The sequence below is a fragment of the Anomaloglossus baeobatrachus genome, chromosome 4 (assembly GCF_048569485.1).
Source record: "Anomaloglossus baeobatrachus isolate aAnoBae1 chromosome 4, aAnoBae1.hap1, whole genome shotgun sequence".
Classification (NCBI taxonomy): domain Eukaryota; kingdom Metazoa; phylum Chordata; class Amphibia; order Anura; family Aromobatidae; genus Anomaloglossus; species Anomaloglossus baeobatrachus.
This window is the reverse complement of record NC_134356.1, coordinates 46,691,712-46,717,526: the sequence shown is the minus strand read 5'-3', so window position 1 is coordinate 46,717,526 and position 25,815 is coordinate 46,691,712. Positions and strand designations below refer to the sequence as shown.

The window sequence follows — 25,815 nt, the reverse complement described above, 5'->3', positions numbered from 1 at the left end:
TGACGTTGGCAGGGGTGGCTCAAAAAATTGATCAATTATTTGCTAAAAATCTCATTATTTTTTTTTTTTTTTTTTTATTATAGTACAGTTGGAATAAATTTGTGAATTTTCACTTTTTATATGATGCATGCCAATTTCAGATCGTGCTGGTTATCTTTTTTTCTCTATTTTGCGAGATGGGAAGATCCCTTGAATAAGGTCATTCAAGAACACATTGACAAAAACATTAAATATAAAATAAAAGACATGATTAAAAATTATATTATAAAATATATTTTAATATAAAATATATTATATTATATATTATAATATTATATTTTATTATAATATATTATAATATTATATGTTATATTTTATTATATTTTAATGTTATATTTTATTATATTTTAATGTTGTATTTTATTATATTTTAATGTTGTATTTTATTATATTTTAAATTATATTATATAAATATATATATATATATATATATATATATATATATATATATATATATATATATATATATATATATATATATATATATTAAAAAAAAAAAAAAAAAAAAAGCGAGTCATGATTAATAAACTGCAAAGTTTAATTATACACATGAAAAACCAAATCTCACCATGAAGACCACCCACTGGGTGCATAAATAGCCTGAACCGGCTGTAACATATGACGGGAGCGTCAGTCTAAAGTATCGGCAGGAACATTTCTATGTGAATTATGTCAAAATCCATTCCTGAGAAGATTCAATCAGTCCAGAATGAGTTTCCAGCACGACGTACGGCTGCCAAAAAGAGCACCCATCAAAGTGTCCAGGGTGCCTGGATGTCCCAGGGCCCAAGAATGGGTCACAAGGTACAAAAAAATCCTAAACCTCAGCAGCTGCATTACACAACAATAGAAATCTGACTTATGTCATCTCATCAATGATCACACACATGGCTGCATCTTTATCTACTGTCTCTTTAAGAGAAGGTGGTGGCTCTGGAGGGACATCCTGCTGGTCTATACTGGGTTCCTGCATCTCCACTGGTTCAGTCTTAATGGTGACCCCGCTATCAGCCATAGGCAGGTCATCGGGTAGCGAGGCCAAACAGTTCTGTATCATCTCCATCACCCTCTCCAGATGCTTCTGGAACCTCTCGGCCGTCTCCAGACGTTGCCTCTTCTGCACCTCCATCATCACTCGGAGGGTCTCTCGCGCTTGGTGAGGCCGGTACTCGTTAATAAGGTGATGCATGTGAACAAACAGCAGCTTCAGGTCCTCCAGCTTCTCCTCACGCTTTATACTTCCGGGACTTCGGATCAGAACGTCCAGCAGATCTAGGAAGTTGATCAGGATGGACATGTTGAGCTTCCTTAGCTCCTTTTTGTGGTCGAATTGCTGTGGGTGGAGTCGCTCGATACCCTGACTCTCCAGGGGTCGGATGATCAGGTCATCGCACTGGAACTGGTTCCCAAACATCATGTAGCTGTCCTTAACCGGAGGGGGCGGTTTCGGGACCAGTGCTTTACGGACATTGTCATCTGTGTATTCCTTGATGTACTGCAGAGGGGGTAGAGGCAGCGCGCTCACCTGCTGGGGCTCGCCCATCGTGACGGGGGATCTGGAGAAGAAGATAAAAGCACCATCAGTAATTACCCAGGAACATAAGAAGAGCAGCTGGATTCTGCAGATATTCCTTCCCAATGATAAGCTGATTGCAGGACACTATGACGGAGTCCAGAGGAGGAGCTCAGTAGAAAAAGCTTAAATCACACCACAGCGCCTCCACTGGTGAACTGAAGCATTACACAACACTTTAATATACAGCCCAGACACAAGGTGTCCTGCAGGGACAGACGCTCTCTGGATCTTTGGTAGTGCTCACTCATCACTAGTTACGAGTACTGAGCACCCGAGCATGGTAGTGCCCGCTCATCACTAGTTACGAGTACTGAGCACCCAAGCATGGTAGTGCCCGCTCACCACTAGTTACGAGTACCGAGCCCCTGAGTATGGTAGTGCCCGCTCATCACTAGTTACCAGTAATGAGCACCCGAGCATGGTAGTGCTCACTCATCACTAGTTACCAGTAATGAGCACCCAAGCATGGTAGTGCCCGCTCATCACTAGTTACCAGTAATGAGCACCCAAGCATGGTAGTGCCCGCTCATCACTAGTTACCAGTAATGAGCACCCAAGCATGGTAGTGCCCGCTCATCACTAGTTACCAGTAATGAGCACCCGAGCATGGTAGTGCCTGCTCATCACTAGTTACGAGTAACGAGCACCTGAACATGGTAGTGCTCGCTCATCACTAGTTACCAGTACCTGAGCATGGTAGTGCTCGCTCATCACTAGTTACCAGTACCTGAACATGGTAGTGCCCGCTCATCACCAGTTACCAGTACCTGAGCATGGTAGTGCCCGCTCATCACTAGTTACAAGTACAGAGCACCCGAGCATGGTAGTGCCCGCTCATCACTAGTTACGAGTACTGAGCACCTGAGCATGGTAGTGTTCACTCATCACTAGTTACGAGTAATGAGCACCTGAGCATGGTAGTGCTCGCTCATCACTAGTTATGAGTACCGAGCACCCGAGCATGGTAGTGCCCGCTCATCACTAGTTACAAGTACTGAGCACCCGAGCATGGTAGTGCCCGCTCATCACTAGTTACGAGTACTGAGCACCTGAGCACGGTAGTGCCCGCTCATCACTAGTTACGAGTACTGAGCACCTGAGCACGGTAGTGCCCGCTCATCACTAGTTAAGAGTACTGAGCACCTGAGCATGGTAGTGCCCGCTCATCACTAGTTACGAGTACTGAGCACCTGAGCATGGTAGTGCCTGCTCATCACTAGTTACGAGTACTGAGCACCCGAGCATGGTAGTGCCCGCTCATCACTAGTTACGAGTACTGAGCACCCGAGCATGGTAGTGCCTGCTCATCACTAGTTACGAGTACTGAGCACCCGAGCATGGTAGTGCCTGCTCATCACTAGTTACGAGTACTGAGCACCCGAGCATGGTAGTGCCTGCTCATCACTAGTTACGAGTACTGAGCACCCGAGCATGGTAGTGCCCGCTCATCTCTATTGAATATATTTGAGAGCAAAGGTTTTAACCCCTTCACGACCGGCCGAATTTGCACTTTCCGTTTTGTTTTTTTTTCGCCATTCTTCCGAGAGACGCAATTTATTTTTTCCATCAATCTTACCATGTGAGGACTTGTTTTCTGCGGAACGAGCTGCACTTTTAAATGAAACCATGAGTTTTACCACATAGTGTACTGGAAAACTACAAAAAAAAAATCCAAATGCGGAAAAATTCAAAAAAAAAAAAGTACAATTGAACTATTGTTTAAGATATTTTATTCACTGTGTTCACTAGATGGTAAAGCTGATGTATGTGTATGAAGTCTCAGGTCGGTGTGCGTTCGTAGATACCAAACATGTATAAGTTTACTTTTATCTAAGGGGTTAAAAAGAAAAAAAAATAACTAAAAATCAGAAGTTTGTCCAAAAAAAGTGGTGTACGTTTTTTTTTCTCGGGATCTATGGCTCAGTGATTGCTTATTTTTTGCGTCTTGAGCTGATGTTTTTAACAGTAACATTTTTGCGCCGATGCTACGTTTTGATTGCCTGTTATTACATTTTGCACAAAAACTGCGGCGACCAAAAATGTAATTATAGCATTTGGAATTTTTTTTGCCGCTACGCCATTTACCAATCAAATTAATTGATCTTATATTTTGATAGATCGGGCATTTCTGAACGTAGATACCAAATATGTGCACTTTTTATCTTTTTAACCCTTTAATTTTCAATGGGGAAAAATGGGGGTAATTTGAACTTAGGTTTTTTTATCTTTCAAAACTTTTTTTATTTTTTTTTTTAACTTTACTAGGTCCCTAGAGGGCTATAAAGATCAGATGTCTGATCGCTTGTTAATTTCTCCCAATCAGAGCAGCACTGCTCAGACCGGGAGAAATTATCATCTCCTGTAAGCTGCAGAACTTGGCTGCTGGTTACAGGACCTTAATCATGTGAGCTACAGGAGTCATCACATGACCCTGTGCTACCACCGGATCTTGTGATCAAGTCACGTGACTTCCGGTATCAGGCAGTGATTAAACTTCTATCGCCATCGTCATTAATATGGCACTGTCACATCTTTACAGCGCCATTTAAGGAGTTAACAGGTACGGGTTGATAGTGATTCCACTCATACCTGCCAGGCACATGTCAGCTGTACAAATCAATTGACATGTGCGTGGATCCCCACCTGCAATAGCAGGTGGGGATTAACACTGACCGCAGGGACGTAATATTACTACCATCGTGAAGGGGTTAAAGAGAACCAACCACCCGAATTTTGCTATATGAGGTAAAGGCAGTGCCATCCATGCAGTAAGATGCTGAATCCAGGCATACCTGTTATAGAAAGATCTGATGCTTGTTTGATTAAATATCTTTAAATCAAAGTTGCAGAAATGCCCTGAACTTTGACTTTTGCAACGGGGGCAGGTCTTTGTAGGTTGGGTCCTCCCATTTATTCCTCCTCCTCCTCCGACATTCTTGTGGTTTGCCCCATTTTCTTTAGGCTTGTTTCAGACGTCCGTGTTTAATCTGGTACAAGTCACATGTGTGTCATATGTGTGACAGGTACCGGAGAAAACACTAGTCTGAAATAAAAAGATTTTCCATATTTACCCGTTTTCTTCGGCTCTGCTGCCTCCCGCTCTTTACCGCTGCTCATTATATTCATTGATGATTCACCGCACTCAAGACCTGGAAGCAGGAGCAGCACTGCAGGGACAGGTGAGTATTCTGAAAGCACAGTGACATCTAGGAGGTAATTGGAGTTCCCAATGAACTTTGATGACATCCTGATGACCCCCTGAGTCACATGCGCTACAGCTTCATGGGTTGATCAGAGTTCAATGGGAACTGTGATGAGTCCCCCCATGTTGTCCCCACGATGCTCTGGCTTCCAGGTTACACACACACACACACACACACACACACACAGTCCCCAGCAATGAAGTCCCCAGCGCTGTCCCCGCTTCCAGCTCCTCAGTGCAGCGAATATTCAGTGAGTATAATGAGCGGAGGTCAGGAGCGGGAGGCAGCAGAGATGAAGACAGTGTCACTAGATACAGGTAAATATAGAAAATATTTTTATTAAAAAGACCCATGTTTTCTCTGGTACGTGTCACACAGATCACAGTGTGAGACCTATGCTGCCAGAGAAAAAACAGACATGTCTGTGTGTGCGTGGTGAGTAACAGCATAGAACATGGGTACGTGTGTCATCCGTGTTAAAAACAGATACCTGAAACAGACGTCTGAAACCAGCCTTATTTGAATATTGCGCCACCATTGCTGTAGTCGTGCCATAGTACTAAGGTCTTCATTAAAATGGTGCCAAAGTACACACATGCGTGTACCGCAATCTCCAGCACCATTTTATTGAGCACACTGCGGTGAAGACCACGAGAAGCATCGGCGCGTGCGCAGATTTTTTTCTTACATCAGTGAATGCGCCACTGCTTCTCAGTTTTTGATTAAAGATATCTAATCAACAAAGTATCACTTCTAACTATAACAGGTATGCCTGGATTCAGCATCTTATTTCCCTCATTAAGCAAAATCCTGCTGGCTGGTTCTCTTTAAAGGGAACCTGTCAGGTCCAGAAAGCCCTTTACCTTCAGATAAATAGTAATAAATTAATGCCTCGCTGGAAGAGCAGCTACATGGAGAAAGTGAACCTATATCCTCCCTGAAGCCTCTTGCTTCCAGTCACTCGGGGATGCAGGGAGAGGATATTGTTCACTATACTGTAATCACTCCCTGACACTTTAATAGCGTACGTTGTACACATGTACGTTGCGGAGCAGGCTGTCAAAATGTCAGGGAGTATAGTGATCAGTATCCTATCCCTGCACTGCCTTAAAGGGAACCGGTCACCAGTTTTGGGGCAGATAAGCTGCGGCCACGACCAGGAGGTATAAAGTGTTTATGTTCTACACAGCGGCCTGGACTCCTATATAAAGCATGTTAGAATGCCGTATATACAGATCCCAGTGGTGGTGGCCGCAGCTTATAGGCCCCAAAACTGGTGACAGGTTCCCTTTAATGCCTGGAAGCGAGAGTCTACATGGGAGGATATAGGCTCATTTTCTCCATGTGGTTACTGCTCCAGCTGATTAACCCTACCTCTGCAGGTAAATAGTGTTTCTGGATCTGACAGATCCCCTTTAAAAGGGTTGTCCTCAGGATAGATGACCAGATGCTGATTACAGGGAGTCGGACCACTGAGACCCCAAACAATCCTAAGAACTGTGACATTGCCGGAGATGGCCATGGTCTGTTATAGATAAGTGTTTGGAGGGGGCACACATTCAAGGCTCACCTTTGAGAGCCCCGATCTTGGGACTGAGAGGTCCCAGCGGTCAGACCCCAGCAGCCGGTAATCTGTCCCATGTATAGTAGAGTTCTCATCTCTTAATAAAGAGGGAGATGGTGAACAGACAATGACGGAAGGCTACAAGACGACTCCTGGGCTTGTAATTGAGGGGAGCGCCTGGATCTGAACACCCCCACCACATGGTGTCTGCCCACTTCTCCCCACATCCATCGCATATACACGACAGAAGTCGATACTTACCCACTGAGCCCACGTCTTACTGGGTGACTCTGCATTTAACTCCTTAGATGCTGAGAAATAGTGCTCACAGGATCTAAGTGGTTATATGGGGACTGTCACCCCCCCCCCCCCCGGGCTAATAGAGCAAAGGTGAAGGGGGTGGGGGCTAATTTAGCCTATGTACACCCCTGGATGGAGGAGTATTCTGGGGTGCCCATTAGTCCCCATTGACTCAGCATATACCAAACATGTGTCCTTCAGGACTACTATTGGTGTAACTGGTCATTTATAAAGACTATCGCCCTATAAAGTGACGCAATGCTGCCCCCATAGCTGTCATAGCGATTCAGCAGTGCACAGGTATAGAGAACATGCATATCCCGGCATACAATGACGTCACTATTCAGTAGCAGCAATATCCCTGGCTATGGCGTCACTAATAACACACACGAGCCCCTCACACTCAGTACCTGCCGGACCGGACGTCTGGCCTCCCTCACAGCCCGGAGTCACCGCTTCCGGATGTGACGTCACGTAGCTACCGCCGACTCAGCGGTAACTTCCGCTTCTTGAATAGACGTGTGCTGATTGGCTGAGCGACAGCAGGCGCGTGTGTGCTTATTGCGCATGTCAGAGTAGGTGTTACCGGTGGGTGTGACGCTAGGGGGCGCCGGACTATTATTGACCTGCAAATTCTGAAGAGCTGAGCTCCATGTCCGAGCAGGGAGGCGGTCACAGAGCATGCGCGGGACTGCTGACGGCTTATGTATGGAGCCTCACAGGGTCAAAAAAAGAGTCACAAAATCGCACAGGGCGCCCTAATATATGAATGGGGTAAAAAAAACAACAAAACCTTTGCCTTCAAATCCCCATGGCAACTGTTCAATCCTCAGGGCGAGCATTCACGGCAATTTCCATAAATGAGGGCTGCAAACACATGGCCGCCTCAGTACCAAATATAGTGACGTGCATTTGTATTCATACCCCCTGAGTGAATACTTTGTAGGACCACCTTTCCCTGCAGTTTCTGCTGCGAGTCTTTTGGGGTCGGTCTCTCCGGCTTTGCTCATCTAGAGGTGACATTTTCCCCCTTCTTTGTTCTCACTCAGTGAGATTGGATGGAGACGTCTGTGATCAGCAATTATCAATCTTGTCACAGATTCTCAATGGGGTTTTGGTCCGGACTGTGACTGGGCCGCTCACACACATGAATATGCTCTGATCTAAACCCTCCATTGTAGCTCTGGCAGGATGTTTAGGCTCGTTGTCTTGCTGGAGGGTGAACCTACGCCCCAGACTCGTCTTTTGCAGCCTCTAACAGGTTTTCCTCCAGGATTGTCCTGTATTCATCTCCATCCATCTTCCCATCAGCACTGACCAGCTTCCCTGCCCCTGCTGAAGAAAAGCCTCCCCATAGCAGGATGCTGCCACCATCATGCGTGACGGAGGGGATGGTGTTTTCAGGTTGATGTGCAGTGTTACTTTTCCACCACACACAGCGTTTTGCATTTAATCCATAACGCCCTACTTTGGTCTCATGTGACTAGAGAACCTTCTCCCACATGCTCGCTGTGTCCCCTACATGGCTTTTGCCAAACTGTAAATGGGACTTCTTATGTCTTGCTTCTAAAATGTCTTTCTTCTTATCACTCTTCCATACAGCCCAGATTTGTGCCATATACGAATGACTAACCCTTATCCTGTGGACAGATTCTCCCTTCTGAGCTGTGATCTCTGCAGCTCCTTCAGTGACCATGGGCTGCTTTACTAATTAGTGCTCTCTTCTCTTGGGATGTCAGTTTTGGTGGACAGCTATGTCTTGGTAGGTTTACCGTTGTGCCATGCACCTTCCATTTTTGGATGATAGCTTGAACAGAGATGTTCAGAGCTTGGACTATTTTATTTTTAACCTGACCCTGTTTTACTCTTCTCCACAACTTAATCCCTGACCTGTCTGGTGTGTTCCTTGGTTTTCATGGTGCTGTTTGAGCCTTAACCCCTACACCACCAAATCCGTATATGTACTCTATGTCCTTGGCCGTGTGGAGCCCACATTATTCCCAGCACATGTCTGCTGATCTGATCAACAGACATGTGCCGCTAACAGGCGCAGGTGAATCTCCAATCTACCTCCACCTGTTAACCTCTTAAATTGCACTCTCAAACTCACTTAAAATCCCAATAAATAAATTTAATTTTGTGGCTGTAAAGTGAAAAAATCTGAAAAAGTTCACTGCCTTTGAATACTTTTGTAAGACATTGCACCTGTTTTATAGGGTTTTCTTTTAAGTAAAGATGTTTTTCTGAATGAACCTGCTCCAAAAGACTCAAAAAAACCCAAACAACCTGTGCACATACCCTAAGGGAAAATGCCCATAATGTACCCAAATGGAAAAGAAGTCTCGCCTAAATGTGTTTAGACATGCCATATATTCCCTTAAAGGAGACCTTGTATCTTCTTACTTCTTCTATACAGTATGGTGCTGTGTATGAGCTGAGAACTGGTGCCAGAAGACAGACACACAGATCATACTAGATGCTGAAATCTCGGCGCGCTCTGCGATGACTTCTGGTTTGTACATTGCAGGCTATTTACAGCATGCATAGTAGAAACCTCATGAGGAACAGAGGTCGGACTGAAAATGTCAGACTCAGACGGCCTCCTCTGCTTCGTACGGCCATAGCGTGACTAAGAGGTGGGGGGCGGGCCTAGAGGAGTGAAATGGGGTTCGTTGAAGAGGTGGGGGGTGGGCCACAAGCACAGTGGGGCCCAGTGAAGAGGTGAGGGAGCAGGTCCCGGGGCAGAGTGGATCCCAGGGAAGAGATTGGCGGCGGGCCCTGGGGTGGAGTGGGGCCCGGTGAAGAGGTGGGGGGCAGGCCCCACTCCGCTTGGAAGGAACGAGGAACAGATGGCTGACTGAAGATGTCAGACTCCGTCGACTCCCTCTGCTTCGTATATGGCCACGGCGTGACCAAGAGATGGAGTGGTGGGCCCCGATGGGTGGAGTGGCGCCTGGTGAAGAGGTGGGGCGAGTGCCCCTGTGCGGAGTGGGGCCTGATGAAGTGGTGGGGGGCGGGTCATGGGATGAAGTGGGGCCAAGTGAAGAGGTGGGGGCGGGCCCCAGGGCGGAGTGGGGCACGGTGAAGAGGTGAGGGGCAGGCCTCGGGGCAGAGTGGGGCCCGGTGAAGACGTGGGGGGAAGGGCCCCAGTGCGGAATGGGGCCCCGTGAAGAGGTGGAGGGCAGGCCCCACTTTGCTGGAAAGAATGAGGAACAGAGGGCTGACTAAAGATGTCAGACCCAGCTGGCTCCCCTGCTACTGTATGTGCGGCTGTGGCGTGAGGGGCGTAGTGGGGTCCAGTGAAGAGGTGGGAGGGCTCCGGTGCAAAGTGGGGATGGTGAAGAGATGGGGAGGTTGGGCCTGAGGGCTTAATAAATAATGCATAAAGTACTTAACCCATGGCCCGGGCCCCCCTGTTCACCGGGCCCCATATAACAGTGAGGGTTGTAGACCTCATAGCGGCCCTGCTACCTCATAAATTATTTATGGCAATCTCCAAAACTTGAGAGAAGCGCATTAGATCCGCCGCTTCCTCCATCGCAGCCATGTGTCTGCAGATTATATGTACAACCACAGAAAAAATCTATAAAATTTTGATATCTGATAGAAGCTGTATACAGAGGAAGCTCTGTGGAGTATGTGGTCCTCTTCTTACAGAGTGGTGATAGCTGTAGATTTCCCGTCTTATTCTGTTTAGCATTTCAGGTGTATTTCCAGGATCCAATATCTCTGCTCTGTGGGTTTCAGTTAATGTTAAATATCTCTGGTTGTAGAAAACCAAGCTGGTCTCCAATCTTTCTGGAGAAATGTTTTTATTCTTATGTGGGCGCGTTGCGAGAATGATGACGGAAAGTTAGTGGTTAAACATTTTAGGATGGAAATCCCCAATGTACATGGGCCTGAATATATTGAAAACCATCAGTTTGCACAACCAGTTGTCTTTGAGGATGGAGGCATAAAGTGCTGATCTTGGGCTTTCTACCATGAAGGTGGGAAAGTCATAGCCCTAGTTGTTGTGTTATGGGCTAATCAATCACCCACATAGAGGACCACCTCTATCAGCTTTTTATGCCAATACTATGCATGTAGGCCAGGCAACTTAAAGGATTGTTCCAAAAATCAAACATATCGGACTGCTGGGAACAGCACAATCAGGGAATGAGGATCCCTTGTAACCTGTTAAAATTGAACATATCAACAAGCATAATTTGTGGGACTGATGGGGGCAGCCAAGTACAGTGTTTGACTATTACTCAAACACATGGAAAAGGATAAGGTGCGGCCGCACCCAGCTGGTCCCTGTACAGACTAAAAGACCCTAGCCGCATAACTAACAGAACCACCTCGAACCTGGCTTCCTAAAGGCCCATCAAAGGGTTTTGCGTGCCTCCTGAAGGTCAAGAAGGAAGGCCGCCACACACTGCCCACAAGGGGAGAGGAAGGTGTGCAGGAACAAACAGAAACCCAGTGTAAGATAAACTAAAACAAGTTCAAATAAGGTGAAAGAATTAGGGGCCGGAACGGGAAACACACCGACTCACAGCAGACACTCAACTGGTGTTTACTTCAAAGGTAAACCTCTAAGATGAAGGGCTGGAACTCACAGAAACAAGTCCACTTAGAAATATAGACAGGAAGAAAGTACACTAAAAGGTAAATATATAAAACTCAACCCAGAATGTGATAGTGAATTAATAGGAAACACCTGGAGAGGAAAGAAATACAAAGTCCATAGGAACTATCAGCATTTGAACAGGGAAGAAAAGGCAATGGCTCAACAGACAGAGGAACCGATCACGAAACCAAAGGTTTCCAAGGAACAAGTCCACTTAGAAATATAGCCAGCAAGGATGTGACTCGCCCACCCCGGGGCTATGGGACACCCGGTGCCGGGCCGGACTAGTCCGGTGGTAGTCAGTGGTGGCTGGGCCCGGCTCCGTGGCCCTGGTGGGTGTCAGTTGAATGTGTGGCTTGGTTGTTAAAGGGTGTTCGTGACGCCACCTGTGGTATGCGGCTATTAAGCCGCCGCTGCTGTGTGAGGCCTCCGGGATGATGTTATGGCAGCAGTGTTGGTACTGCTCCCCACAGGTGGAGCAATGCCCGGGGCGCAGTTGGTGCTTGTAAGTGTCTATGTAGGTGGAATAACAGAGACGAGTCCAAGGTGCAGTTCCAGTTCTTTTACTCACTGTTTCTGTCACACTTGCAAGGACCCTCAGACTGCTGGGACCACTGTCAGGGACCTCCGCCTTCTGGGTGATTCCGAGCGTGAAATCCGGTTCCCTCTCTTTAGTGTCCCTTTTTCTGCTGACTTCACTAGCCTTGCCTTAGGTAGATGGACTTGGCTTGGCCTCCATTACAGCCTCCAGGCTGGGGGGTCACCTGTCGGCTGATTTCCCCTTTTCTGAAGATCTGCTCTGGGTTCTGGCCCTGGGAGCTTGCAATTCCCTGGGCCTCAGTTTTTACTGTCTGGAGACTGTCTTTTCACTCCTTCAGTGTCTAGGGACCGTCCCCCTGTCGCAGCTAGTCGCTCCACCGATGTCACTGTGGAACGGGCCACCGCAGCCTGCAGCTACCCGTAGCGCCTCTGGGCCCTCGGCAGCGGTACCCAACAAGGACTGCTCGTGGCACCTTACAGGACTACCCGTGGCCCTGCGACTCCTTCTTCTCTTCTCGTCCTACATGCTCACTCCTCACTCTCCCACTCCCTGAGCGAACTGAAACTAACTTCACTTTCCTTTCTCTATCTGCTCTCAGTGGCTCCTCCCACCTCCCCAGTTGCTAAGCTACCACCCTATGGGAGCAGGGATAGGTCTTACAGCCCCTCTCAGCATGCAGCATGGGAGGGTTGCCTGCCACTTTCCCTGGTCCTGTGTGTCCCTAGCAATGGGTGTAGTGTGAATTTACCATGGGACCGGAGTTCACTCTCTTCCTCTCCCAGAATGGGGCATCACACCGCAGATGGGGTGCAATGACCTGTGGCGACGGAAGCCTCAGGGGCGCCACACTCCCCCACAGCAAATCCCAGCACGTCCTCGGGCTGAAAAACAACAAAAACATGTGGAGAAACTGCAAAATTTTTGTTATGCAAAACATAAAACAATAAAACATTTCTTCCCTTTATGGGAGGCACATATCAGTGAACGTTGCAAACTTCTTATAAAGAAACTATGTGTGCACTTCCAGTCCATTGCACGGTTCAGGCACATCCCCCATAATTCTGGTAGGGGGCACAACGGGTGCAACTAATTACATTTTTGGCTACTACAAGTCCAGTAGCCCGTCAGTTCGTTTCAAACAAACAAAGTAACATCTTCGACCAGCCATTAAGTCCAATGGCCTGGTTGCATCAGACAGATCAACAACATACCAGCCATTAAGTCCAATGGCCTGGTAGGACATAAAACACATACACCACACACCAGCCACTAAGTCCAGTGGCCTGGTATGACATGACACCTAAACATTCACCGGGGCCCACATTCCAGTTCAGTGGCCCGGTAGCACATAACATGGGGGGTGACGTCTTCAAAAAGCATCAGGGGCAGTACAGCAGGAAAGGGTGTCATCTTCGAAAAGAATAAGGGGCAAAACACGAGGGACTTCTTCAAAAAGAATGAGGGGCTATGTACAGTTCAGCTGCTTCTTACTTCTTTACATGTAGGGATTCTTCTCTGGCTCCCCACCTGGCAGCAGGTAGACAGCGGTCAGCACAGTCTGCGTCCGCTGGTCTTGGCGGGCCGCGCCTGGCATGGCGGCGGCCTGTATTGGAGTCGCTGCTGCGGTGTGGATGGGCGCCGCTCCGGCGGCAAAATCTTGGCGGGCCGCACCTGGCGTGGCTGCGGCCTGGATCGGCGTCGCCGTGCCGGGCGTCTCTCCAGGGACCGCGGGCATGGCAGCGGGGGTTGGGGCACCCGCGCCGGCAGGGGCATTAAATGACTCACCCCTCAGTAGCATCTCCGGTGTTCTGGCGGTCGCTGCTCCGCGCGTCGCTTGCCGGATCTGCTGCATCACCTTCGCTGCGATAAGGTACATTTCTTTTTCTTTATCTGTTGGTCGGGCGTTTAAGCTTTTTCTGCCAGCCGGCCAGCTTATTTGGTCGCCGTGTCCTTTTCTTCCGCTTTCTATGGCGGGCACCGCTTCGCGCGCTTTTCTTGGACAAGGGGGCGGGGCTTCTCTTCGCGCCCTTTCTTCTTGCACGCCCCCCTTCTTCCCGCTTTCAGCAGCGCTAATGGCGGCGGTTTCTCAGTAGAGTACACAGTCTGTCACACGGTTCTTCAGGCGCACAGTACCCGGTTAGACCGGGCACGAAATCCTGTTCGTGACGCCAAAAGTTGACTCGCCCACCCCGGGGCTATGGGACACCCGGTGCCGGGCCGGACTAGTCCGGTGGTAGTCAGTGGTGGCTGGGCCCGGCTCCGTGGCCCTGGTGGGTGTCAGTTGAATGTGTGGCTTGGTTGTTAAAGGGTGTTCGTGACGCCACCTGTGGTATGCGGCTATTAAGCCGCCGCTGCTGTGTGAGGCCTCCGGGATGATGTTATGGCAGCAGTGTTGGTACTGCTCCCCACAGGTGGAGCAATGCCCGGGGCGCAGTTGGTGCTTGTAAGTGTCTATGTAGGTGGAATAACAGAGACGAGTCCAAGGTGCAGTTCCAGTTCTTTTACTCACTGTTTCTGTCACACTTGCAAGGACCCTCAGACTGCTGGGACCACTGTCAGGGACCTCCGCCTTCTGGGTGATTCCGAGCGTGAAATCCGGTTCCCTCTCTTTAGTGTCCCTTTTTCTGCTGACTTCACTAGCCTTGCCTTAGGTAGATGGACTTGGCTTGGCCTCCATTACAGCCTCCAGGCTGGGGGGTCACCTGTCGGCTGATTTCCCCTTTTCTGAAGATCTGCTCTGGGTTCTGGCCCTGGGAGCTTGCAATTCCCTGGGCCTCAGTTTTTACTGTCTGGAGACTGTCTTTTCACTCCTTCAGTGTCTAGGGACCGTCCCCCTGTCGCAGCTAGTCGCTCCACCGATGTCACTGTGGAACGGGCCACCGCAGCCTGCAGCTACCCGTAGCGCCTCTGGGCCCTCGGCAGCGGTACCCAACAAGGACTGCTCGTGGCACCTTACAGGACTACCCGCGGCCCTGCGACCCTTTCTTCTCTTCTCGTCCTACATGCTCACTCCTCACTCTCCCACTCCCTGAGCGAACTGAAACTAACTTCACTTTCCTTTCTCTATCTGCTCTCAGTGGCTCCTCCCACCTCCCCAGTTGCTAAGCTACCACCCTATGGGAGCAGGGATAGGTCTTACAGCCCCTCTCAGCATGCAGCATGGGAGGGTTGCCTGCCACTTTCCCTGGTCCTGTGTGTCCCTAGCAATGGGTGTAGTGTGAATTTACCATGGGACCGGAGTTCACTCTCTTCCTCTCCCAGAATGGGGCATCACACCGCAGATGGGGTGCAATGACCTGTGGCGACGGAAGCCTCAGGGGCACCACAGATGTGCAGTGAGATTTCAACATATAAAACCCAGCCCAAAATGTGATAGGGAAAACAATAACAGGAAAATAGGAAACACCTGGAGAGGAAAGAAAAACAAAGTCCATAGGAACTATCAGCATTTGTACAGGGAAGAAAATGCAATGGCTCAACAGACAGAGGAACCGATCATGAAACCACAGGTCACCAGATTGAATCCCCAAACTGAGCCATGACAGTGAACCGTAGATAATCAGAAATGAGCATGACAATTATCGGCTCATCTAAAAGGGCATTTGTTTTCCTATTTGAAAGGGAAACCATGAAATTGGCACCACATACTGCCCACCGTCTGTCTTCAGGAGCTCCTCTAGTAGCTGGGGGCAGTGCATTTCTGCAGTTCAATAACTCAGAATTCTGTGCTCTCCGATGTTGCAAGCAGAGTCAAAATGCCTCTGAAACATGGGATGGGAGTAGTGCTCGGACACTAAAGGCTGCTTTACACTCTTCAATTTCTCATGCGATCGCATTTGCGATCACACCCGCCCCCATTGTTTGTGTGGCACGGGCAATTTGGTGTCCATGTCACACAAAGTCGTAAACCCCCGTCACACGTACTTACCTTCCAAACGACCTCGCTGTGGGCGGCGAACATCCACTTCCTGAAGGGGGAGGGACGTTCGTCGTCACTGCGACATCACACAGCGGCTGGCCAATAGCGGAGGGGCGGAGATGAGCGGGACGTAAACATCCCGTCCACCTCCTTCCTTCCGCATAGCCGGCGGGACGCAGGTAAGCTGCAGTTCATCGTTCCCGTTGTGTCACACGGAGCAATGTGTGCTGCCTCGAGAACAATGAACAACCGGACGTTCGATTTTTAGAAAATGAGCGACGTGTCAACGAGCAACGATAAGGTAAGTATTTTTGCTCGTTCACAGTCGCTTGTAGCTGTCACACGCTACGATATGTCATACGATGCTGGATGTGCGGCACTTACAACGTGACCCCGACGACATACCGTAAGATATATCGTAGCGTGTAAAGCCCGCTTATGGCATCCAGCGATCCGACCATATTCATATTGGCAAAATATAGTATACATGAAAATAAGGAACTTTGTAATGTATCATATAAGAGAGATGAAAATGTAGGAGATGAAAATTGTTGCTCATAAGATTTTATGTAGAGGGGAAGATGAGGGAGATGCTATAGGCAGAGCTTCTCCCTTATTCCTCCGCCTCTCCACTACATAGGAGATGATGATCGCTATGTATAAGATTTTATGTAGGGAGTAGGATGAGGGAGGAGCTCTACCTCCAGTCCCCACCCTTCTACATAGAATCGTATCTGCACCAACTGTCTTCTCTTTTGTAGAAGGATAGGATAAGGGAGGAACTCAAACTCTAGATCCCCATCTTCCCTTCTACATAGAATCTTAGCATCAACTGTCATCACCTATGTAGAGGGGTAGGATGAGGGAGGAACTCTGCCTCTAGCACCTCCCTTCCCCTTCTCCATAGAATCTTATCAACACTAACTGTCATCTTCTTTGTAGAGTAGGATGAGTGAGCTCTGCCTTTAGTTCCCCCTCACCTTCTACATAGAATCTTATGGGCACCAACTGTCATTTGCTATGTAGAGAGGTAGGAGGAGGGAGGACCTCTGCCTCTAGCAATCGCCTTCTACATAGAATCTTATCAGCACTAACTGTCATCTCCTATGTAGAGGTGTAGGATTAGGGAGGAGCTCTGCCTATAGATCCCACTCCCCTTCTACATATAATCTTATCGGCACCAACTATCATCACCTACAGATTTTTTTTGTGATTTGATGGTCAGTCTTGGTGTAAAAGAAGCATTTTTCTCTGATAATATATATTATATAGTTTCTTATTTTCATGTGTACTAATGATTTATGAAATAATTACGCATTAATTTTATTGGCTTATTTTATGAGACTAGTGATAAAATCAAGAATATTTTTTTCAGTCTATTGTCAACAGCAATGTGATGCCACCAGTAAAGCGTCTCCCACCATTTTTTTTAGCCGCATGCTGTTTCTTCTGTTTGTCGCCCACATTCCAGACTTAGGTTCTTGGTCAAGGATCCTCCAGACCCGATAGACCAGACTTAATTTATTGTTTTGTTTAGTCAATTTGCAGTATAAGTATTCAGTTCACGATGCAGGGTACATACATAACATTTACACGACTGAAAGAAGCAGCAATTCAGAGGATGTGGTTATAGTTTGAGGTCACATAATACAAGTTTAACACCTTTGCTGCACTCTGAGATCTTCAGATAAGGCTTCATGAGCTCCACCTCCGCTCACCGTGTCTGTGTCCTACCCTCTCATTCTTCATCATTCTTCTTCTCCCAGAGCTCATGGTGCCCAACCGTTGTCGTGCTGCCCATGTGTCTGTTCTCGGATCTATCTGTTCAACGCCGTGAGTGGAATTAAAGGATTATGAGTATATATTAACATCTCAGGGTCTCCCTGTGACTCTGGGAACAGCGATTGATCTTCCAGATGAATAGTTCAGTCATATTACAACAGCCACTTATAAAGAGGTCTCAGCAGAAGAGGAGGACATCTCCGGCCAACTACAAGTCAAGGGTCTTCATCCTGACTCGAACGTCACTCAACTACTACGAGCATCGAAATGGGGTAAGTTGATGGGCTGGGATTAAAAAAAAAAACGGTCTTTTGCTAATTTTTCTTTTATGTTTAATTTGGTGCTGCGCCCTAGTCATTTATTAGATTATTATTATTGAGAAGGCAAGTACTATGCCAAGTACTTTACCAAACCATGGGGTCCCACCAGGCAATAGGTCTAAATTTGACATTATTGGAAATTTCAGAAAATTTCATAGCTATTGGGCCTGACCTTTGCCTATTTTTCCTTGTTGGATGAGAGCCTATCCAATTCAGTTGTTATTGGGAAATAAGTGCTGCCACTTATCTATGTTGTCCCATGAATTAACATGCCTGATTAATCAATAGCTATGTATCCAATACAGTCATCCTAATTCTGAGACCTCCATTCACGTTAGATTGACAGCAGATATCAGCGTGATTGTCCGACAGTCTAATGTGAACACGAGCCTCTCGAATCATTCCTAAAAAATGATGTTGGGGGAGAGAATGATCTGGCTGGTTTTTCTGATTTCTGATGGTCAGTCTTTTATTATTCTAGTAAATAAGCCGTTGCCAAACTCCTCACTCATAGAGAACAGAGGATCAGCAAGTCGAGCCAAGGAATGCTCGAGCCAAGTCGCTCGAGCATTCCTATGAATGGGGAACTTGGGAGAGAGCTATCGGCGGAACGATCACTTGGTCAACACCTGTCTGTTGTGTATTAAGGGCTTTAGCGCCCCCATACAAATCCAAATAAAGTCATCCAAATCAGCTAAAAATCTAATTTGTATAGAGGCCTTGCGACTCTCTCCCTCAAAGGTTGTCGGAGGAGAGAAGAATCAAACATGTTCCATTTAAAACGAAGTTAAAAAAAAACATGTTCCATTTCAACTCACGACAATCCATTTGATAAGATCAACGACTGAGGTGCGTTACAATGCCTTAAGGGCCCCATACACATTTAATGAACGTTGGCCAAACCTTCCAACGGGACTAGCTTGTCATTTGATGTCTAAAGGGGTATTCCTTCCAGACTCAATATAAGGCAATCAGACTAGTTCCCTGGATTCCATCTCCAAAATCTAGTCCCGAAAAGCTGCAATATTATATTTTTCAATAAAGGCATCGAAACGTTTTTAGTGAATCAACCATTATAGTATTAATAGCAGAGAGTTCATAGTATCACTGCTTGCACAGTAAAGAATCCGTTGTCTGATTGTTTGCATAGTAAAGAATCCATAGCCTGACTGCATACACAGTAAAGAATCCATAGTCTCACTGCTCACACAGTAAAGAGTCCGTGGTCCCACTGATCGCACAGCAAAGAATCCATAGTCTCACTGCTCACACAGTAAAGAATCCATAGTCTCACTGCTCGCACAGCAAAGAAACCATAGTCTCGCTGCTCGCACAGTAAAGAATCCATAGTCCACTGCTTGCACAGAAAAAAATCTATAGTCTCAGTGCTTGCACAGTAAAGAATCCATAATCTCACTGCGCATATAATAAAGAATCCATAGTTTACAGCCCTAGCATTCAGCTTCCCCAAATTCCTCTGTAACATTAAATTATCCTTTTCTATAGTGATTACTTTGCAGAGTTTAGTATCATCTGCAAATATTGAAAATCTACACTATATGCCCTCAATCAAATAATTAAGAAGTATTTTAAAAAGAAGAGGGCCCAATACTGACCCATATGATTACTCACTGTTAACTGTGACCCAATCAAAATGTGTTCCATTATTAACCACCCTTTGTTTCCTATCACTGAGCCAGTTGTTAACCAATTACTCATATTTTCCCTTTGTTTTCATTTCATGTACCAACTGGTTATGTGGGCACTGTATAAAACACGTTTGAAAAGTGCAGATAGACAACATCCACTGCATTAACCTGATCCAGACTATAACTTACCTCCTCATGGAAACTGGTCAGCTTAATATGAGGGTCTGATCCCTTATAAACCCATGTTGATATTGGGTCATGAGCTTATTCTTATTGAGCTAATCCATCTGTTAGAAAACCCTCAAAGATTTTGACCACAGTTGAGGTTAAAGTTACTTTTTGTTTTTGTTTTAAATATTGGCACCACATTTGCTATGCGCCAGTCCTGTGGTACAGACCCTGTAATTATAGAATCCTTGAATATTAGAAATAATGGTCTATCACGTTACTTATTCCTTGCGTAATGCCTAAAATTGTCTTTTTTTCTGTCTTTAACTGGTTTTGAGACTTTTTAGCTGGTAAATGTTACGGTTTGCAAAATGTCACAAAAAATGTGCCAAAATAATTGGAATGTATAAAATCATTTTGGGGGAACATGAGTGACATAGCTGTAGAGAAAGACACAAACAGCGCATCCAAAAATCACACATTAATCTAGTGCCACTAGGCAAAAATTTGCAAAACTGAACATGAGGTTCTTAGCTTCACATTCTGATCGGACTGTATAAAGCCCACTGGCATGTGGGGAATTAGAGTCACGTTGCACCATATTTTCCGGCTTTTTAGATTAAAAACAAAAATGTCACATTTCATGAATTATACATCATGAATTAGTGTAAAAATCGGAAAACTAACTAAACCACATAAGACAATTTGAAAAAAGGTGCCAATTGGTTGATGAAATTGCCGTAAGTCAAAAAGTTACTCATTGAGAGGCATTCACACCAAAAAACTGGCAGAAATGCAATGATGAATCGGATCCATAGGCTGAGTGGTGATCGGGGTTCGCAGGATTTTGTACGCAACGTGTTTCCACTGTGTCCAAAATACTGCAGTGCACAGTACAAGCACAGTGGATGGGATTTGTAGAAACTCCATGCCCACTGTGCGTGTGCGCCTCACAGCGTAAACTGACCTGAGATGCGTTTTGCTGTGAAGATGCGAGTGTTCTCCGCAGGGGGAACACAGCGAGAGACCGCAACTGCCTGAGCCCGGATCGTGGGCACGGGCCGCTGCAGTTTCCTGCGGAGAAGACTCGCGGCCTCACAGGTCAGGACCTGCCGCATCCAAGATGCAGCGGGTCCTGATCGTGTGCACATACCATTAGTGTTTTGGTTTGCCCTCTACTAAACAGCTTATAAAAACAAGTGAAAACTTATTTTGCAATCACTTTTACTGAAATGAGCCCCCAACCTATACACTTGACATTCTGTCTGGTCTATTGGTTAAAATTTGACGTACCCCCATATTGTTGGGTCCCACACCAAATGTGAGCAGTAATTGTCTTTTATTACTGTCAAAAACCTCTTTCCTATACTTGACCTGCAGGTTTCTCATTTCACTCTCTCCTCTCATCTAACATTTGGGGATTTCAGCATGAGGAAGTCAAGTTCTGATGTCCCCATTGATGTTGATAGAAAATGCTTAACTTGTGTGACTCAGTGAAGGGTATGGTGGTAGATGGGAGATAAATTCCTCCTAGCAAGTGCCTTTTGCACTGGTGAGCAGCGAGGAAAGGGGTAAAACCCTGGCCTGGACCTTCTCTGCTAGTCCGGGTTTTTGGAGCAACGCCCGAGTTGCACAGCTGCAGGTATTAGCACAGCATAAATAGGCAGCCAGAACTTCTCACTGTGGTTGGGCTGGGAATTAGAAGCAGGTTCTGAATGGACTGAACATACCTGAATAGACTGACACATCTAGGACTTAGGGGTACTTTGCACACTGCGACATCGCTAGCCGATTGTAGCAATGCCGAGCATGATAGTCCCCACCCCCATCGCAGATGCGATATCTTGTGATAGCTTCCGTAGCGAACATTATCGCTACGGCAGCTTCACACGCACTTACCTGCCCTGCGACGTCGCTCTCCTTCCTAAGGGGGCAGGTCGTGCAGTGTCACAGCGACGTCACACGGCAGGCGGCCAATAGAAGCAGAGGGGCGGAGATGAGCGGGACGTAAACATCCCGCCCACCTTCTTCCTTCCGCATTGCAGGCGGGACGCAGGTAAGGAGATGTTCCTCGCTCCTGTGGCTTCATACACAGCGATGTGTGCTGCCGCAGGAACGAGGAACAACATCTTACCTGTCGTTGCAGCAAAATTATGGAAATGACCGACACTACACAGATCACCGATTTTCGATGCTTTTGCTATCATTTATTGGTGCTTTTAGGCTTTACACGTTGCGACGTCATTACCGGCGCCGGATGTGCGTCACTTTCGATTTGACCCCGACGAGATCGCAGTAGCGATGTCGCAACGTGCAAAGTACCCCTTATGCTATGCTGTTTGACAAGCTGGACTTTACCTTTCAACTGTGGTACCAGGGCCTACTGGAGAATTACAAATACTTTATTTTACATAGTTTATACTGTACATATTGCTTACTTGTGAAATTATTATAGTTAGTGAAACACTACTCTCTTGCCCTGTCTTTTTCGTTTTTAATTGATCACTCATTTTACTAGGACATACCTTCACCTTCTTAGCTGGTCGGTCTGTCTGCTAGAATCCCAATGACCCTGAGTCTGAATGGCCAGGAGTACAGATATGCTAAAAATAAAGGTACGTGCCCACGATGAGGGTTCAAAGCGTTTTGGATGCAGCATGTTTCAGCTGCGTCCAAAACGCTGTGTTGAAAAGTACAAGCACAGTGGATGGGATTTATAGAAACCCCATGCACACTGTGCGTGTACGTCCTGCTGCAAAAACTGACCTGCTGTGCAGCTTTCCGAGCCCAAGCATGTCAATTTTTTGCTGCCAAGTACTAAGCGTTCTCCGCAGGGAGAACACAGCAAGAGACTGCACCGCCCCGAACCCTGATCGTGGGCACGGGCAGCTGCGGCCTCCTGCGGAGGAGACTCACGACACCCTAGGTGAAGACCTGCCACGTCCAGGACGCAGTGGGTCCACTCCTGATCGTGGGTACGTACCGTAAGAATCCCTTCATTGTCAAGATCAGTAGGGGTATTAGCAGATCATGATGTCATATACCAACGATGTACCATAACTGTATCACATGGCGAAACCCCCATTTCTGTAAATGTCTTGGAACACTTCCTATTCAGATTTTATATTTCCTCTTTCAAATACTTTTATTGCATTTTATATTTTAACAATTGAACAATAAATAGTCAAATATGTCACCTCAATATATAAACAGATCATATGATAATGCATATACAAAGAAAACAAGACACAACGTGCAAATAAAAAAGGATCGAGAGGCGAAGGGGTTACGATAAGGGGGACACAGACAATGGAAAGAGAAGAGGGGAAGGGGATAGGATAAGGAGGGCACAGATAATGGAAAGAGAGGGAAAGGGCATAGGATAAGGGGGGCACAGACAATGTAAAGAGAAGAAAGGGGATAGAATAAGGAGGGCACAGACAATGGAAAGAGAGGGGAAGGGGATGGCATAAGGGGGACACAGGCAATAAAAAGAGAGGGGAGGGGGATAGGATAAGGGGGATAGACAATGAAAAGAGAAGAGGGGGGATAGGATAAGGGGGGCACAGACAATAGAAAGAGAGGGGAAGGGCATAGGATAAGGGGGCACAGACAATGGAAAGAGAAGAGGGGGGATAGAATAAGGAGGGCACAGACAATGAAAAGAGAAGAGGGGGGATAGTATAAGGGGGGCACAGACAATGGAAAGAGAGGGGAAGGGGATGGCATAAGGGGGACACAGGCAATAAAAAGAGAGGAGAAGGAGATGGCATAAGGGGGACACAGGCAATAAAAAGGGAGGGGAGGGGGATAGGATAAGGGGAGCACAGACAATGGAAAGAGGAGAAGGGGATAGTATAAGGGCGACACAGACAATGGAAAGAGAGGGGAAGGGGATAGGATAAGGGGGACACAGACAATAGAAAGAGAGGATAAGGGGATAGAATAAGGGAGACACAGACAATGGAAACGTAAGGATCAGGAATTGATGAGGATAATATGTATGATTAACCAAAATAAAAAGTGTTCTTTGGAATATGCGGATGTCCATGTGTTATCCAGGGGTTCTAGATCAAGAAGAATTTAGCTGAAGTGTCATTTAAGACAGTAGTGAGTAATTATTATTATTTATTATAGTGCCATTTGTTCCATGGCGCTTTATATGTGAAAAGGGGTATACATATAGGGACAAGTACAATAATCATGAACAATACAAGGAACAGACAGTTACAGGAGGAGAGAGGACCCTGCCCGCGAGGGATCACAGTCTACAAGTTGTTGATTGGTCATAAAATTATCTATTCTGGATAGAAATTCTGGGTACGGTATGTGTCTTTTTTTCCCCAAGCATACACTATTGTCAATTTTGCTGCTAAGAAGAACATTTTGTACTTAAAGGGGTTATCCACTACTTTTACATTTATGGCCTAGCCTTAGGATAGGTCATCAATGTCTGATTGGGCGGAGTCCGACACCTAGCACCTCTGCCGATCAGCTGGTTTCGGTCCCGGCAACGGCAGCAGGCAGCTGGAAATGCTCAATTCTTGAACTGCAACGTCTTCTGATAGTGGCCGCAGCTGGGTACAGCACATCAGCTTCTTATTCAGATCAATAGGAGGCAGATGTGCTCTGGAACTGAACATTTCCGGCTGTCTGCTGCCCGACCACAGCTGATCGGCAGGGGTGCCAGGTGTCCGACCTTGATGACCTATCCTAAAGGACCCGTCACACACAGAGATAAATCTTTGGCAGATCTGTGGTTGCAGTGAAATCATGGACATATTGTTCCATTTGTACACAGCCACAAACCTGGCACTGATTGTCCACAATTTCACTGCAACCACAGATCTGCCACAGATTTATCTCTGTGTGTGACAGGGCCTTAAGGCTAGACCGCCAATGTAAAAGTAGTGGACAACCCCTTTAAGGTAGGTGAGTGTGGATCATTTGTAGTGTAACAAAGCCTCACAGGGATGTCATCATGGGGAAACAGAAAACGCCTTCATACAATTTATACACAGGAGACCAAAAATGAGAGACCTGTGGTCAAGTCCACCATATGTTCAACGTATCACTTTTAGAAGCACATTCTTGGAAAAAATTAACGGGATATGCAAATGTATGTAAAGGGTTAAGACCCTGCAGATAACTCAATAGCCAGTGCTTTATTTGAGGGTATTGATAGTGTTGTCAAAGAGGGATTGAGTATTTCTCTATTAGGACCTTGAAAAAGATAAAGCCGGTGGAAGAAAAGAACTAATGAGTATTTTCAAAGCCATTTGCCTTCCACCATGAGACAGAGTTGTAGTTATCTATACCAGGTAGTAGGGCACGATTGTGCCATAGGGATTGAAGAAGGTGAGGGGATGCAAATGTAAGGGGCAGTCGGACCCCTGGTAGTGAAGGAGCGGTTTTTCCCCCCTGAAAACGCCACAGTCGTATGGTGGCAAATTGTAAATGTTGATGGTAAAATGTTACCTGTCATAAACTGTTTCCCCACTAGGTGCCAGTGTAGAGCAGTGGTTCCCCTGGTAACAGTGGCAGGGAAGGAAGGGGCAGGGCAGCCTAGGTGGGGAAGGAAGGGTTCTGAATGCAGAGTCCAGTGTGCAGTGAGATGTGAGAGGCGAGCAAGCTCGGTCTGAGGTGACGGGGCAGAGTGTGGGAGTAAGACGAGGCAGTCAGCCTGAGTGAGTACTCTTGGCTAGAAAGCAGAGGAAACCCATGAGAAACGGTGGAAGAGTTGGGACTAGTCCGGAGACGGTGGTGTGTACTAGAGTGGAGTGCAGCTATCAGGGGGATAACAAGTGGCCCCTGCAGGCGAAGGTTAGTGCCCTGACAAAGAAGTGGAGAGGTGAGAACTTATCCAGAGCCGGTAGTGTGTGCTGGATCTGCCCTACAGTAAATCCGGGTTAGAGCGCAGCTACTAGGGGGTTAACGTATGTCCCCTGCAGGCAAAGGAAAGTGCCCGTAGAGAAAAAGGAAACCGTTTTTGTAGAAAAGGACCTGTAACTTGTAACGTACTAACGTAAACCTGCTGCAAACAAAAAGATGGAAGCTTTGTTTAATAAATCGGTGTTTGGTTTATCTGCTGCCTGCAATTGTCTCTTTCCTGAAAGTGAAGAAGGAGCTGGAGAGCACA

The 25,815-nt window shown here is 46.7% G+C and overlaps 2 protein-coding genes across 2 annotated transcripts in view; one reads left to right on the top strand and one right to left on the bottom strand.

Moving 5' to 3' along the window:
- Positions 1-559: 559 nt before the first annotated feature.
- MED7 (mediator complex subunit 7) lies at positions 560-7,169 on the bottom strand. Its single transcript, XM_075342218.1, has 2 exons — positions 7,093-7,169; positions 560-1,595 (listed from the first exon to the last, which is right to left on the bottom strand). Exon 2 carries the CDS (start codon positions 1,580-1,582, stop codon positions 899-901), a length of 684 nt encoding a protein of 227 aa, XP_075198333.1. The 5' UTR covers positions 1,583-1,595; positions 7,093-7,169; the 3' UTR covers positions 560-898.
- A 10,365-nt stretch (positions 7,170-17,534) lies between these two features.
- The window catches only part of ITK (IL2 inducible T cell kinase), a 106,638-nt gene continuing 98,357 nt past the window's right edge, over positions 17,535-25,815 (top strand). Inside the window, exon 1 of the mRNA XM_075342217.1 lies at positions 17,535-17,811. Coding sequence (XP_075198332.1) covers positions 17,674-17,811 — 138 coding nt within the window. The 5' untranslated portion in view covers positions 17,535-17,673. The remainder of the gene's footprint in view (positions 17,812-25,815) is intronic.